This window comes from Alligator sinensis, unplaced genomic scaffold (genome assembly GCF_000455745.1).
Source record: "Alligator sinensis unplaced genomic scaffold, ASM45574v1 scaffold273_1, whole genome shotgun sequence".
NCBI lineage: Eukaryota > Metazoa > Chordata > Crocodylia > Alligatoridae > Alligator > Alligator sinensis.
The window spans coordinates 655,225-672,101 of record NW_005841943.1 but is presented as its reverse complement, the minus strand read 5'-3'; the positions used below and the strand labels follow the sequence as shown (position 1 = coordinate 672,101).

The 16,877-nt window shown below is 44.5% G+C and overlaps 1 protein-coding gene across 12 annotated transcripts in view; it reads left to right on the top strand.

The window, feature by feature from the left end:
- Positions 1-16,877, top strand: part of INTS8 (integrator complex subunit 8) — a 46,522-nt gene that overhangs the window by 15,683 nt on the left and 13,962 nt on the right. For all 12 annotated transcript variants that reach the window (XR_003093164.1, XR_003093162.1, XR_003093168.1 and 9 more), the window contains exons 11-20: positions 42-112; positions 1,118-1,293; positions 2,237-2,370; positions 3,861-3,971; positions 5,391-5,592; positions 6,470-6,591; positions 7,683-7,867; positions 9,468-9,501; positions 10,601-10,657; positions 10,759-10,820. Coding sequence is in view for 5 of the 12 variants with exons in the window: in XM_025199423.1 (XP_025055208.1) it covers positions 42-112; positions 1,118-1,293; positions 2,237-2,370; positions 3,861-3,971; positions 5,391-5,592; positions 6,470-6,591; positions 7,683-7,867; positions 9,468-9,501; positions 10,601-10,657; positions 10,759-10,820 (1,154 nt within the window). In the remaining 7 variants the exon portion in view is untranslated. The remainder of the gene's footprint in view (positions 1-41; positions 113-1,117; positions 1,294-2,236; positions 2,371-3,860; positions 3,972-5,390; positions 5,593-6,469; positions 6,592-7,682; positions 7,868-9,467; positions 9,502-10,600; positions 10,658-10,758; positions 10,821-16,877) is intronic.

Below are 16,877 nucleotides of genomic sequence, written 5' to 3'. Positions count from 1 at the left end.
TTCCTGTTGAAGTTTAATGATTTAATTCTTATTTTTCCTAGGTGTGTTCAAGGTCAATACATTTAGAACATGCTTCAGAATCTTCACAAAGAAAAATGGCCGCTTTTCTCAAGTAAGTACCTGGCATTAGACTACTTGGCCTTTACAGTGCATAGCTTGTAAAACAGAATGTTTAACTCTTCATGAATTATCCAAGAGACTAGATCTTTTTCTTTTTTAATCCATCTCTTCCATACATCTCAAAATCATTTTTCCCTCCTCTCTTCCCCCGTCCCATCCTTATTTTCTCACTACTTTTTTCAAGTTCTGAGTCCCATCCTTTCTGGCCAAATAAACTTGGATGTGGTCCATTCCAGAAATCATGAATGTAGTTTGCAATACCTACCAGAGTTATTACAGAGAAATGCCTAACACTGCTCCCTTGAAGGCTGTATAGGTTTCTTCCTTAGCCTGTTAAAACATTGCCTCAGCCAAAACAAAAGACGAATCAAATTCTCTATCAACTTATTGTGCAACTGCTGGGTCCGCCCAAGGGCTATGCATGTTAAATCCTATTAAAAAATTCAGAAATGCTCCACGCCTCTCCATCAAATATTAGCTCCCAAAAGAAACTGGGTTCTTGACCCAGAAGAACAGCAGTTAGCGGGCACAGTACATTTCAAGGCAGGGATTCTTTGGATGTGGTGGAATTAACCAAGCTAATTTAAGTAGAAACTGGGGTTAATACATGTACTGTTAACACATTTGTGCTAGCTGAAGAATTGGGCGATCTACGTTCTATTCCTTTCTGTGCTACAAACCCTCCAAGAGAGATGTTGGATAAATATGTTGTGGTATTACTGCCTGGATTCCCCATCAGCTACAAATCTCAAGATGATGTTCGGGAGATAGATAGATAGATTTATTAACATCTCTGCAGTGATTCAATGGCTCCATGGGAAGCCGCTGTAAATAAATGACCAAATTAGTACATTTTCCACAAAATTTAATCACTTTCAAATCTTTACCTGCAGGTAAAGCAAATGTAGAAAGTTACTAAAAATGTCATATGCAAGCAGTAAAAATAAGAACTTTATGCTAGTTGTCCTGCTAATGGATATCTTTTAAACTTGCTCAGGAATTTGTGTTTGGGTTTGGAGGATCTTCAGCTTGTCTTTATGATTTCTTCTCATGAGCTCTTCATAACGCTCCTGAAAGATGATGAACGGAAGCTGCTCATTGACCAGATGAGGAAAAGGTCCCCTCGAATCAATCTGTGCACCAAACCTGTGACTTCATTTTATGATATCCCAGGTCAGTTTCATAGAATTCTAATAAAGGAGCACACAGTTGGAAGGGACCTCTTTGATCATAGAGTGCCGCCTTCTCTATCGCAGGCACTTTGTCATGTAGTTCCCTTTGTTAACTTGTTAAGCTCCATCTTAAAAGCAGTTAGGTTTTTTTATTTCTACTACTTTGGTTGGAATGCTGTTGCAGAGCCACTTCTTTAATGATTAGGACCTTCTGATCTCCTGCATAAATATACTTCTGGCTGACTTGTTTTTGTAGCACTTTTGTGGTAGGTGGGTAGTCTGTGAGCTTAAACGTTTCTTCTCTTTTCCTGGTATTTGCTGTTGATAACTATATTAGAGGAGTAATTGCATCATACTGCTGTCAGTTTCTGTTTTGCTAAACATACCAAGCTCTTCTGGTCCCTTGTGTGATAGGTTTGCCATTTCCCTCGTCAGTCTCACCACTATCTGGTGTATTGGCACTGATACTTTTCTATCTTTTCTAAAAGTAGCTCTCCTGGTATGTAATAGGATCATAGCAGTTTTTTTACAGCTACTGTGGCCAGGTAGTGTAGCAAGAGTCACCTTCTCCTTAGGTGTTCTCAACTGATGAGCTCCTAGTGAATAAAGTTTTATTGTTGTTTCCATGTGCGTGACGTTCAGTTTCATTCCAGGGTAGTACACACAGAACCTTTGGCTTGGGAGGGAAAAATGGGGAGCCCTGGCTTATGGGACATTGCAGGGAGCCATTTAATTTGAAGGGTGATAGGGAAGTGACATATGGAAAGGTGAAGAAGGGAAATAGAGAAAAATAAGGAGCCCCTGGCATGAACTAGGTGCTCGATTCACAGGAGAAACAAAACATGGGATCCCCGAGTGGATTATGTTCTTAAATTTTTTCTGTGTGCCAAAGGACTTGTATAACGAGTAAATAAAACTGCAGACCTCCCCATCTTTCATGCTAGCATCAGCAAGTGTCAGTATTGGCCAGCTGGAACATCAGCTTATATTATCAATGGATCCTTGGAGGATTCGTCAGATTTTAATTGAGTTACATGGCATGACTTCGGAACGCCAGTTCTGGACAGTTTCTTGCAAGGTAATGTACTTCACAACAGCTGAGAGGACACAGTAAGCTCCTTTTATGGGGGTAATATAATTAGTAATTGGAGGAGGGGGGACTAGCTGTCATAATTACTGAGTTCTCAGTGTTGCTCTGCCACAAACCTGCAGTTTGATCTTGTGTAACTTGTTTGACTTCCATGTCCATCTTCCCTGTCTTCATGATGATGTTGGTAAGGCATATCTAAGAACTCATATTGTTAAAAAATTCTCTAAATTCAGAGAATTATTGCATTTTCCCCCCCATTATGCTTGTTACTTGCCTCACTGAATTAGAATTTTTTTTCAGTATGTAACTGGCTGTAAGATGCAGTCTTTGGTGTTGGGAAAACCAGGTTCTCTGTTGTTGTTTTAAGCATGATGCCTAAAGAAATACCAATTTGTATGCTCTTGGCTTAAATTCCTGGAATTTACTAGTAGTCATTAGTAAAAGAATAGGGGCCATCTACTGGAATTATCAGTATGTAGTTAACTTGTAGAACTTGTTACCAGATGGACACAGAGGCAGATAGTACAGCCTTATTCAAAAAAGGGGTTAGAGCAGTGGTTCTCAACCTTTTTAGACTTGAGGCACCTCTCATTGGACTTGAGGCACAGATATATGATCCCCTCCATACCTTGTGAATTGAGCACACCCATTTTCAAAAACTAATTTATAGATTACAGTGTTTACTTCCTTGTGGAGGGGCCTGGGAATAAAAATGAGGGCTCATCCAGGCAGGGACAAGCATGAGCCTGCAGTTATCTGCTTAGTTTATCTGTTTATCTTGTGACACCTCACTTACATTCTTGTATCTCACAGCACCCTTCAAAAGACCTGGCAATACTCTGGGGTGCCCTGGCACCCTGGCTGAGAATCGCTGGGTTAAACAGCTTTATGGAGGACAGGTCAATCGAGAGCTATTAAATAGAACAGTCAGGGGGGTATCCTCTGATTTATCCCTAAACCAATTATGGTTGAGAGGGTATGACAGGGAATGGATTACGTTAGACATGCTGTGTACATATACTCTCCCTCCTAAAGCATCTAATTGCCACCGTGAGAGCCAGGGTACTTGGGTAGATGGGCAATTGGTCTAAGCCAGTATGGCATTTTTATATTATATAAAGAGTTATCCTAAACTGTCAAACTAACCTGAAGAGTTAAGGGTGTTTTTCTTTTCTTTTGAGCTCTTAAATATTCTGTTGAAGCTTCATGTAGGGAATGTAGGGATTCCTTATATATTTTCTCATGGTAACTACTACTAATGCATCTACTTGTATGTGAAGTCCCCTGCAAATTTATCTGTATAATGAGATTTTTCTGGATGCAAAGACTAATTTATTTTTTAAAAAATCCCAAATGTGTATGTTGAGCTGGAACTTGGATGTGGCTTTCAGTAAGAATGTCACTAACATTTATAAGTGGCTTAATAGTTCCAGAAAGTCTTCCTGTTATGAATTATGTTTAACACATTTCTCTCCTAGTGGGAAGTACCAAATGTTTATGGCAACGTTATTTTAGGAATTAAGGACAATTTGACCAGAGATTTGGTCTACATCCTGATGGCAAAAGGGTTACACTGCAGTGCAATTAAGGTGAGCAAACCATATAGGCATTAATACATGCATGTTTTGATGGTTAAGGATAAAAATCATTGTCCCATAAGAACATCCTATTTTCCAGTAAGAGCTGGTTGCAGTATACTTGTTAAGCTGTTCTTTAGTTGAATATTTTACTGTACAGCAATGTATTTGATCTAGTAAACACTGAAAATGGTGCTATGCTTGGGTGCAATAAGCCTGCAATTTATCCTTTGTAACCCACAAGAGGAAACAGAATGCTATTTTAAAGAAATATAGCTATACTGTTGTAGTAGGTTTCTGTGTAATTAGAGGCCTTTGTCGTACAGGACACTTAGTACATGTTAAATTTGTGCAGTATTAAAGTTTAGAAAATGTTCTGACCAATCACATGGTAATGTTTATTGCCATTTCTAACATGCACTGCTCACTGATTGTTGGTCCAAGCCCTGGGACCCTATGGGACTGTGGGCACCCAGCTTTCAACTTGATCCTGGAGGAACCTGGCAAGTGAAAGAACCAGGATCCTCCCTCCTGACCGTTGTAGCTGTCCTCGTCCCACCTGGACTAGAGGCTTAGTATAGTAGAGGGATCCCTGGTTGATGTCACATGTGAGTGAGGATCACAAATCGCTCATATTATCTCCATGAAGCAGCCCAACAACAGCTGAGCACATATTACTTAATACAGTCTGGAGATGCGCCTCATGGGAAAAGTCGTAACTTTGCTACAACACAAGTGCACTTAGCACACGTTCTACTGCTTGAACATGCAGTTGCTCTTGTGTTAAGTGCATTTAACAAGCTAAGAATAACATGAAACAGTCCTGAGCAAGCCATTTAGTACTACTTTGTCTTCCTACCTCAATAATAAAATAAGAGCAATACTCAACTTACTGGAAAGTTGTAAGGAAGAGTAAATTCATTTATGTGAAGTCTTGCTTTAGACTTACCAAAATATATTAATGATTAATGCAGTAATGTACCTAAGTTTGTTTTATGCCATAGTGCTACAGCTAGCCAAGCCTTTGGCTGTCTGTTTTAACAAATGTGTATTAGATGAAAAAATTGTTCATTGCCTTAAAGCCCCTGGCTAATGAACCATAGGATTAAAGAGTCCTAGCATGTGCCTCAAATTTGTTTGTTTTTTCAGTACATCTTTCTATGTAAACTTTGTTTTGCTTGAACACTCCAGAATTCTGGTAATTTACACTGTATCACATCAATCTGAAGCTTGTTGACAGTATTCAAAGATTATGTTAAGCAATGCCAAGGACCCGCAACTGGCATTACACGAGTGCCAAAGCTTGAATCACTAAGCAATATTTCAGCGCTCTTTTTATTTTTTCATGTAAACTTCACATAAATTTCTTCACATAAATATGACTAAATGGAAGTAACGATGTGTTTCTCGGTTGCTATGTTTTTATTACAGGATTTTGTCCATGCAAAGCAGCTTTTTGCTGCTTGCCTGGAACTCGTGACAGAGTTTTCTCCAAAGCTGCGTCAGGTCATGCTGAATGAAATGCTGCTCTTGGACATTTACACTCATGAAGCAGGAGCAGGAGTTTCTGGAGAACGTCCTCCCTCTGATCTGATAAGCAGAGTCCGAGGATATTTGGAAATGAGAGTACCTGGTAAGAATGTTGCTGATCAGTCTCTCAGGAGGGGGCTGGGGTGTGCTAAGGCATGCAGTAGACAGCCCAAAGGTTGCAAGTTTGAGGCTATAGCAGAAGCAGTCACGGCACAGACTATGGGGTACAGGATGGAGCTGCAGCTCTTGCAGGGAAGGGAGGGGAGGGGCATTGCCTGCCATTTGTTGCCCGCACCCTGGGAGGGCATGGGGGGGTGCCCCCAGATCTGCACACAGGGTGCAAGCAGGCTGCAGATGTGGGCTGGGGCCACGGTGGGTTCTTCCCAGTGGGGGCTGAGCCAAGCTGCACTTGGGGCAAGGTGGGTGGCAGTACTTGGAGGGGGAGTAGCAGGGGGAGCTACTACAAATTTTAGGGTAGCTGCAGCTTTATCTTGGCTAAGTTTGATAGTGTGTGATCAAGGGAGATGATTTGAGGGAGAAACTACCTCTCCAAAAGGAAGGATGGAGCAAAAGACCAAGTCTGAAAAGGGGACTGTTGTTCTATACTGTTAGCAAGAACCACTTTGGCAAATGACTGCTGAAAATTGGCTATCATCTGATTCCTGTGAGCCTGACTTTTAAGTATTGAGTATCTAAACCTTCAGCTGAAGGTAGAGGTTGTTCCTGGTGCTCATGTTTGCTGCTATAAAATATATGAATCTAAAGTGGGTTGATTGTGGCAGATAGACTTTGAGTAGTTGTATCCACAGAATTCCTGGTGTTAATGGTAATTAATTCCATGTTTTCCCAGCCACTTGTCATTTTATGCTGAGGGTTTGGGGGAGGGCAGCAGGGAGAAAGGGGGCAGTGAGTGGGGGGATGGAATTAATTCAAAGTTTTAAGTCAATGGGTTAACTTTTAAAAAAATATATATCTTCTAGATATTCCCCTTCGCCAGGTCATAGCAGAAGAATGTGTTGCCTTCTTGTTAAACTGGAGAGAGAATGAATACTTAACAATGCAAGTTCCTTTACCTCTGGTGCAGACTAATCCTTATGTGAAGGTAATGGATATTCAGTCTTAAAGGGGTAAGGTGCCAAAATCTGACTTTGTTTTTTTAAGGACCCTGTTTTTGTAAAGGCATGCGTCATTACCTCTTGTTTCTCTCCTGTTTAGTTCTAACTTTAATTATGAATAAAGAAGACCTTCCAATAAACCAAATGTGTTGACATATAGTACATGTTAAATGTATGGTAGAGTTTGGTTGAGGTTCAGTAAGATTAGCCCCAAAGCTGTAAGAACAGCTGAGACAACAGACGCAGCTTATAACCACCTTACCTGGTAACTTGCTAGCAAGCTGGCTTCACAGTTATCTAACATAAGTGAGACATTAACAATGATCAGTTGGTTCCCCGTAGTTACAGTTGAAGCACAAAGTATTTAAGTGGTACATGCAGGGAATGTGAAGAGTTAAGAATCAGGCCTTAATTCTGTAATGTGTTTAGAGTATTTAGTTTACCTAGTGTAGGTTTCAATTGTTTGCAGTTTTTTTTTAATCGTTTGACTAAGTTAAATACTGCCATGCAGTTCAAATGTATTCCATTTGAAGTTTCAAGTTTTAAACCTATTTGGGTTTTGCAGCAATGTTGTATGTACTTAAAGTTAGGTTATTACATTGGAGCAAGATGCTCACACATTGTATTCTGTGCTGAAAATTCTTGCTCTGGTCCGTTCTGTCCACTTTGCAGTTACTCTTCATATTTTTAACCTTGGTTTTTAACTTCAGATTGTGCCTTCCGATTGTTCCATATAGCAGGGATAGTGAAATGCAGCCTGTAGTCTTGCAGTGTGACATGGAAATGTGTTTGTATCAAGAATGAAGTGGTGTTTTCTGGGAACTTCAGTTTTCCTAGAGTTCACTACATTATTAAAAACAAAGGTATTAACAGTCTGATCCCTTTTACACATGTTTGGTATAGCCTGTAGTAACTTTGCAACTTTTCCAGTTGCAAAGTTTAGTTCCCCCTTTGCTTATAAAGTACGAAGTAAGGCCTAATTAGGTCTTTAACACAAATATCAAATGTCCCTATTACTCCTTGTTTAAAATGCAGAGGAGCTCTAACCCCAGTACTTTTGCTGTTTCATCTTACATAGTTAGGACAGCTCTTGGCTGCTACATGCAAAGAACTTCCAGGGCCCAAGGAAAGTAGACGGACAGCTAAAGACCTTTGGGAAGTGGTTGTGCAGATCTGCAGTGTATCTAACCAGCACAAGCGAGGCAATGATGGTAGAGTAAGCTTAATCAAGCACAGAGAATCTACATTGGGCATTATGTACAGGTAGGTGTCCATGGATTGTTTATCTGGTTAATACCGCCAAGCCATTCCAACTAATCCAGTTGCTGAATGCAGGCAATTCCTGGAAGACGATGCCAAATATGGAATTGAAAGACTGATTTTAAAAAAAAAAAAAAATCACCTTTGCATCTCCCAACTGCCCTTGGCAACTTCTAGGTATTGGCATTAATATGTCTTTATTGATTGTTGAATCAAGACTATTCTCAGAAAGTATACTTCAGTGGAGCCAAGAATCACCTTGTCAGTAAAAAAACTTCTTGTTGGCTCCAATAGGTTTCACCATTAGTCAACAAACATCTTCGAATCCAGGGGTTGGCAACCCCCAGCATGTGCGCCAGAGTGTGACACGTGAAGGCATTTTGCTTGGCACATCAGCCTTGGGGCAGGCCAGATCTGTGCTGCTACAACAAGGATCAGACTCCTTGCAGCTGCCCTGCCATCCACCCAGAGGCCTATGTGTGTACTCACTGCTAGCAGCAAGCCTGGCCAGGGCTCCACAGACCTTAGTGCAGGGGCTTGCTGTTTCCTGGCTGCCTGCCACAGCCAGCCTGGACTCTGGGCTGTCCTCTGCCACCTGCCATGGAGCCCAGGCTGCTCACAGCAGGCGGTGTGGAGGCTGCAAGCTGCTGCACCCAGCCAGGCTTGTTACTGGTGGTGGGTGCGTGTGTGTCTCCAGGCGGATGGTGGGGAAAGGGCCACAGCTGTGCTGCTGCTGCTGTAACAAAGATCAGGCCCCTTGCAGCTACCCCGCCATCTGCCCCAGCACGCCAGCATTTTATAAATCAAGGTTGGGGTGTTTTTGGTACTCTGGCCCAAACCTGTTGCTAACCCCTCTTCTACTCTTTAGTTAATGCAGAGGTATCATCACTTTTCCCAACTTGAGAGGCTTTTGCAGCTAGTATGAAGTTCAAGGTTACTTCAAGCCTTCTGCTACTTGTTGGGGCCTCTAACCTAGGTCAGCCCCTCCATGTTAGAGCTTTGGAATGGTGGCACTTTAAGAACTCCAGGAACTGTTCTTTGGTAACTCTTATACTAATTTAATTTATATCTAAAAAGCAGGTTGCTTTGCATTTTTGTGCAGTTTTGGAATGTGCAGGCTTGCCCTTTCTTTTAAGTAGCTTTGGTGACGTAATTTCTTGAAGCCAGAGGGAACAGGGCCTAGTTATACTCTGAGACACTGAACCTGATATGATTCTTCTTCTAATTCAGACAGGGTGGTAGCTCTGCTTTTCATGAAGATTACATGACAAGGTTTACTGGTTGAGAATTTTTTTTTGTCCAGTAGTATAAGGGGCTACAGAGTACCTTTGTGTATGCAAGGCACCTTTTTCTCACCCTCTGTACAAATAAATATGAGAAAAATAACTAAATGAAAAGTGTAACTAAAAACAAAAAAGACATTTTGTGAAACTTTTAAAATGGAACAGCCCAATAGTTCTATTAGAATAGAACATGTATCCTGAATATGCAGAGCTGTAACTGAAAATGTTCCCACCTGTAGAGTCAATCAGGCTAATTGCCTGTGTTCTTTCTAATGGATGATATTCTGATTCCTTATGTATGTGTTTGTATCTTTCTTTAGGAGTGAATTACTCTCTTTTATCAAAAAGCTACGGGTAAGTTAAATTATGAGCTTCAGTGTCTGTTTCTGTTTTGGTATTATATTTCACTGGACTTCATTTCCCATTAAATTCTGGAAACGTAGATGCTTTGTATGGCATATGATTTAATTAGAGATTTACCTTGCTAGCCAGTACAAGTTGTGCTGAATTACTTGCTTGAAACTCCACCAGCTTCTAATGTTAGGGATTTTTGGATGGTGACACACAATGTGTTTACCTTGGGGCTTTTACTCCACAATTAAGTTTATACTGGTGTTCACAGCAGGCACATGACCAGCTCTCTAGAGGAAGCTACCTGGTCAGCACTGTCACTATGCCCTGCCAGTAGGAGCAGGGTAATAAAGAGCTTATTTTGTCCTGTGCAAATGGCTATCCTGGGAATACATTGATTAGAGCTGCAAGCACATGCCTGATATACACCAGTGCACTGATGCTCTTTCCTATGGGTAACTTTACTCTGGAGCAGGGTGACTTACTCTGTTACAAGGTTGTATGTCACATGTCTGCTCCACTTTTGCCCACAGTAAAATCAAATTAGTTCAGACATATCATATGTCTTTACAGTTTTGGTCACAGTGGGTTTTTGATAAACTTGTACCCTAGATACCACGTGAATCTTCTGTTGTTACAAATACAGTTGAGTGAAATTGCTTTTTTCTTCCTTTCAAACCAACTTCCTCCTCTTTACCTTGAAGGCCTCTATGTGCTGTATTGTCCAACACAATCTAAGCAGTTTTGGGGATGAGAAGGTAGCTGCTGTTTGGATTACAGTGAAAGCATGCACACATCAGAAAGAAATGTGTTTTAATTGAGAACCACAGTTTAGAGACAAATCAGCCAGAGGAGAGGCAAATATACATGATGGCCTAAAATAAAGATTGTTTACTCAACTACTTGGGATACATTCCCTTACTTAATGTCTTTCCACACAACTGTTGTGAACAATTTTCTGTATATTGCAGGAGTCCTAACAAAATTATATGAAAGTAGGGATTTTGACAGTTCCAGAGGTTGAGGAGGAGAAAATGGACTGTTGTTTATTCTTGTAAGTTTGTTTGTTTCTTTTTTCCCCCCCTCTCTTGGTCTCTCATAGGAACCATTGGTTTTGACTACGATATTGTCCCTGTTTGTCAAGCTTCATAATGTCCGGGTGAGTACAGTATCATTACCATCATTGTCATCCTTCCATTTTTTTTTTTAAAGCAGGTGCTTGCATCAGTAACTTCTGTTGTACTGTCTTTCTCCTCTTAGGAAGACATTGTGAACGATATTGCAGCAGAGCATATTTCTATTTGGCCATCATCTATTCCCAAGTAAGATAACTCAAGAACAATATTTTCAAATGATGAATTTGTATGGTTAATCTAATTCCAGCTATTGTATGTTAATACCTTCTGTTATGAGAAGGTGTTACTGACTCTCTGATGTCTTTTGGGGAGCTTGGATTGTGTGGTTTTGGGGGGTTTGTTTGTTTGGTTTGGGTTTTTTTTGCTCACAGCTATTTACATCCCTGCTAGAGATACAAGTACAAGATGCTGAGATTTGTTTGTTATAAAAAGGGAAACTGTTTTTATTTGATCATTTGGTTTGATGTCAGTTCTATGAGATGTTAAGAGTTATCTTGCCAAAATATGGAAAGTGGCAGAGAGGGTAGGGTAAATAATATTATTAAATATCTATGTAATGCCACCTCTTGAAATAAGCTTGGATTAAATGTATGTTTTAGCTTTTGTTTTGTTAACCTCAGATACCCTTACTGGAAATAAGGTATCTTCACTGCATAGTTGTAATTATAAGTGCTTACAGAGGAATAATTAACACCTGGTAGCAAAGGTGAGAGGTAAGGTAGGTAGGTGACATGACTCACAGGCAAGGATATGGTGTTGAGCATGCTGGTCTATCTCAGTAAAAACTACACTGCCTCCTAGGATTTTGCAGCAAGATAGTTAACATGAGCAGGGTCAGAAAATACTTATTTATGTTTTATTATGATACAGTGAGACCACCAGTTAGGTACCAGTGCCTTGTTCTGCTAGGCACTGCACACACAAAGGCATGGCCTCAGTGCTAGAGGGCTTCATCATAGAGCAAGTACTTGTGGACCATTTTAATCTAGACCAGCCATAGGCGTTTTAATTCCCCTGCTATTACTGGTGGAATTTCATAGATTTCAGAGATGTTAGGGCTGGAAGGGACCTCAAAGATCATCAAGTCCAGCCCCCTGCCCCAGGGGGAGGAAGTCAGCTAGGGTCAAAGGATCCCAGCAAGATAAGCATCCAAGCGTTTCTTGAATGAGGCCAGAGTAGGTTCCTGCACCACTTCTGGAGGGAGTCTATTCCAGGTCTTGGGAGCTCAGACAGTAAAGAAAATTTTATGTCCAGCCTAAAATGGTCTTGGAGGAGTTTATGACCATTGGTCCTTGTTTTTCCTTGGGGCACTCTGGTGAACAGACGTTCTCCCAGGTCCTGATGTACACCCCTTATGTACTTATAAGCAGCCAGTGGGACCCCCCTGAGCCTGTGCTTTTCAAGGTTGAGGAGAGCCATGGCTCTAAAACTCTCATAATAAGGCCTATTCTCTTGCACTCTGATCATGCGCGTGGCTCTCCTCTGGACTTTCTCAAGCTTCTCAGTGTCCTTCTTGAATTGTGGGGCCCAGAATTGGATGCAGTACTCCAGCTGCAGCCTCACCAAGGCTAAGTACAGCGGGAGGATGGCATCCTGAGAGTGACATCCTGAGATTTACTTGAGAAGCATCTATGGATGCAAACCAGAGTTTTGTTTGCTTGTTCATCTTATGGTCAGTCATGACCCCCAAGTCTTTCAGCAGTGGTGCTAGCAACCATAGCACTGCCAAGCCTATAAGTATGCTGCAGGCTTTTTTTCCCCTGAGGTGGAGTACCTCACATTTATTGGTATTGAACGTCATCAGGTTTTTATCCGCCCGCTTACTAAGTTTATTCAAGTCAGCCTGGATCCCTAGCCTGTCTTCAGGTGCGGACGCTATGCCCCAAAGTTTAGTGTCATCGGCGAACTTAGCCAGTGCACTTCTGACACCAATGTTCGTATCGTTGCTAAAGATGTTAAAGAGAACTGGTCCAAGGACAGAGCCTTGGGGGATGCCACTGGTCACAGAGCCCCATAATGATTTGCTACCATCGACCACTACTGTCTGGGTCCGACCTTGGAGCCAGTTTCCCAGCCATCGGACTGTGGTGTAACCGAAGCCACAGTTGGCCAGTTTTTCCATGTGGAGGTCATAAAGTCCAGTATATGACATCAATCTCTTCTCCCTTGTCCAGGTGATACATTACCTGGTTATAGAAGGAGATGAGATTGGTCAGGGAAGACCTACTCACGACAAACCTGTGCTCTCAGGGTGTTGCCCTTAGCCAGTTTATCCAGTAGGGTCTCTTTGATAATTTTCTCCAGAATCTTACTGGGGATTGAGGTCAAGCTGATTGGCCTGTAATTCCCGGGATCTACTTTCTGCCCTTTCTTGAAGATGGAAGGCCACATTGGCCTTCTTCCAGTCTTCAGATAATTCACCTGAGCACCATGAGTTTTCGAATATTTTTACCAATGGTTGGGCTATGACACTTGCCAGCTACTTGAGTACTCCAGGGTATAATCTGTCAGGACCAGCTGACCTTGAAGGTGTCCAGCCTCTCAAGGTGATCCTTCACTAGGATCAACGCTGATGCTAGGTATAAATATGCCCTCACCATGGCCATCCCACGTCTTGCTAGGCAGGGCGTTCCCATTGGACTGATGAAAGACTGATGCGAAGTACCCATTGAGCAGATTGGCCTTTTCCTGGGTGTCGTTTATCAGCTGTCCCATTTGGTTCACCAGGGGTCCAATGTTACCCTTGCTTTTTTCCCCCCTGACTCCCTACATATCTGAGAGAGGACTTTTTGTTATCCTTGATATGTGAAGCCAGATGGAGCTCAGTTGCAGCCTTTGCTTTCCTGATCTGCTCCCTGCAGGTACGGACCAGTGCTGAGTACTCCTCCTTGGTGGTAGTTCCAGCCTTCCTCCTTTATAAGTCTCTCTCTTGAAGCATAGGACCTCAAATTCCCTGCTGAGCCAAGGGGGTTGCTGTGCCCTTTTGCTACCCTTCCTCCGAGATGGGATGGCTATCCCTTGTGCTGTCAGGATTGCTCCCTTGAGGAGCAACCACTCCTCTTGGACTCCTCTTCCAGTCGAGTCATGGTCCCTTAGGGCCTTGACAACGAGCCTCTTGAGCGTGTCAAAGTCAGCTTTCCTGAAGTCGAGGACTTCTGTATGGCTGACTGACTTGCCAGCATTGCGATGGATAGTAAAAGTGATCAGCTCATGGTCACTGTCACCCAGCTTTCCATCAATTCTTAGGTCACTGACCAGATCATCCCCTTTGGCCAGTATCAGGTCCAGTAATGCTTTACCTCTTGTTGGCCCATAGACTTCTTGAGTCAGGTAGAGCGTGTCCACGGACATGAGGACGCTTTGCAACTGATCACATTTGGCTGAGTGCTCTACCATTAAGAGATTCCTACCATTAAGGCCTCCCTTGCCACATTCCCCATGTATCTTAACTCAGAGAGACTCCAGTCTTCCTTCCTGAGTGCAAATGTCAATTTGCAGGGATGTGTAGCTGTCCTTGACACAGAGAGCTACACCGTCACCCCTTTTATCTGTACAATCTCGCCTGTACAGGGTATAGCCAAGGTATAGCCATCTATACCTGTGGCCCAGTCATAGGTGGATTCCCACCAGGTCTCTGTTATCCGTGTGAGGTCATAATCATTCTTGTTTAGCAGGAGCATCGGTTCCTTCTGTTGTATTCCCCAAGCTCCTGGCATTGGTGTACAGGCAAGGGAGGACTTGCCTGTACACCAATGTACAATGGGACTTGTGTCCCATTGGGGGCCCCTGCCTTCCCTACAGATCATTCCAGGGCTAGGGTAGGGGTGGGCTCCCTTAAGTGCCTTAGCCTGCTGGATTTAGAAAGATTGCCCAGTGGGCTTGTGGTGGCAGTAATCCCCACATCCCCTGTCAGGCTTAGTTTAAAGCCCAGTCGAGCAGGTCAGTCAGTCTGGCTGAAAAGAGCCTCCTCCCCAGCAGAGTGAGGTGGAGGCCATCTCTCACCAGCAGACCATTGCCTCTCTCACCAAAGAGCAGACTGTGATCATGGAAGCCAGAGCCTTCACAATAACACCAGCGCCGCAGAACTTTGGTTGACTACCTCGACCCATCTCTTCCCTCATCAGCCCATGACCCACAACTGGGAGGAGCGAGGAAAAGACCACCTGCACCCCCAGCCCCCTAAGCACCACTCCCAGAGCCCTGTAGTCTCTCATGACCCGCCTGGGATTGCTCCGAGCCGTGTCATTTGTGCCCACATGGATAAGGAGCATAGGGTAGTGGTCGGACAGCTGGATAATTTTTAATATCCTCTCTGCTATGTCCTTGATGTTGGCCCCCCCAGGAAGTAGCAGACCTCCCGGGCAAGGGGGCCGGAGTGGCAGATGGCTCCCTCAGTCCCACACAGGAGGAAGTCTGCCACAACGACCACTCTGCGTTTTGTCTTAGGGAGAGTTGGGGTGGGTGATCCTCCCTTGCCTGCAGGAGCTGGCATCTCTGCAGGCTCTACTGGGACTGCAAGAGGTTTGTACCTGTTGCAAAGCCATAGAGGGGAGGGGACCTTGGTGTGGTGGGCCTTGGGGCCTTTGACCACCTTGGTCCAACCCCCTGGCTGGACAGTATGAGAGATCCCCGAGTCCTCCCTTGTCCTGGAAGGTGACCTTGGTCTGCCCTCCACCTCCAGGGGGTGAAGGGCCTGGCAGTAGGAGTCTGTCTCCTGCTCGCCATCCCTGATGGCATGCAGTCTCTGGACTGCAGCCTGGAGCTCCTCTGTCTGGTGCCCCAGAGACTCCAAAGTGGAGCAAACCTCACAAGGGGAGGTGGCCATGCTCCCGGTCCTATGAGCCTAGAAACGTGCCAGGCAGCCCCGCAGCTGAGAGCCAGGGGCTCCGTCTGCGTGGAGCCCAGAACCAGGGGCTCCGTCTGGGTGGAGGCCTCTGAGGTGCTGGCGGGGAGGCCGCAGACTCTGAGGGGACCTTTGGGGTACGGCATGTGCCCATCCGCATCGTGCTACTGGTAGGCCGACTACTGATGGGACTACCTTCCCAGGAGGAGGTAGGAGGGCTCACTGGCAGGGCCTTGAGCCCTCCTGCACACCCTCCTGCACAAACGCATGCACCGGGCCCAGAAGCGCGCCTGTTTGCACATCCTGTTTGTGAGGCTCCGGACGCATGGCTCCCTGGGAGGCTGGGCGAAGTAGGTGCCGGGGGAGGGCCTGACCCTCCTCGGCTCCACTGAGCTGCCTCCCTGCTGGGCTATGTCCCTCCTACTATGGGCCCCTGCTTAACTGTGGGCAGGTCGGGGCTGGTTGGAGGTCCTAGGGTCTCTTGGGGGGGTCCCTGGGCTCACAGGGGTGCAATGGGCTTTCACCTGTCTGTCTTGCACCGGAGCCGGGACCCAAGTGTACGACCACATTTACTCAATTTCTAACAAAAACGACCAGATTTACTCAAATATAAGACAAGGTTTTTTCCTCCAGTCAGTAGTGAGGGGGAAGCCCCTCATATTTGCATGCGAAGTAGAGTGGGGAACAGGCAGCTGCTGCAGCTCTGACTCCTGACCCTGAGTTCAGGTGGGGGCCAGAGTCATATCCACTGTAGTCTCCTGCCCCTTCTCTGCTTTCCCTCTGTAGCTTCTGCTCCCCGCTCCATCCCTCCCGCTTACTCAGATGCAGATTGTCTCCTGCGCCACTAGGGTCTCTCATGGGCACAGTGCACATAGATTCATAGATGCTAGGGTCGGAAGGGACCTCAATAGATCGAGTCCGACCCCCTGCATAGGCAGGAAAGTGTGCTGGGTTTAGATGACCCCAGCTAGATGCCTATCTAACCTCCTCTTGAAGACCCCCAGGTTAGGGGAGAGCACCACCTCCCTTGGGAACCCATTCCAGACCTTGGCCACTCTAACTGTGAAGAAGTTCTTCCTAATGTCTAGTCTAAATCTGCTCTCTGCTAGCTTATGGCCATTATTTCTTGTAACCCCCAGGGGGATCTTGGTGAGTAAAACCTCACCAATTCCCTTCTGTGCCCCCATGATGACCTTATAGGCAGCCACAAGGTCGCCTCTCAACCTTCTCTTGCGGAGGCTGAAGAGGTCCAGGTGCCCTAGTCTCTCCTCATAGGGCTTGGCCTGCAAGCCCTTAACCATACGAGTGGCCCTTCTCTGGACCCTCTCCAGGTTATCCACATCCCTCTTTAAGTGCGGCGCCCAAAACTGCACGCAGTATTCCAACTGTGGTCTGACCAG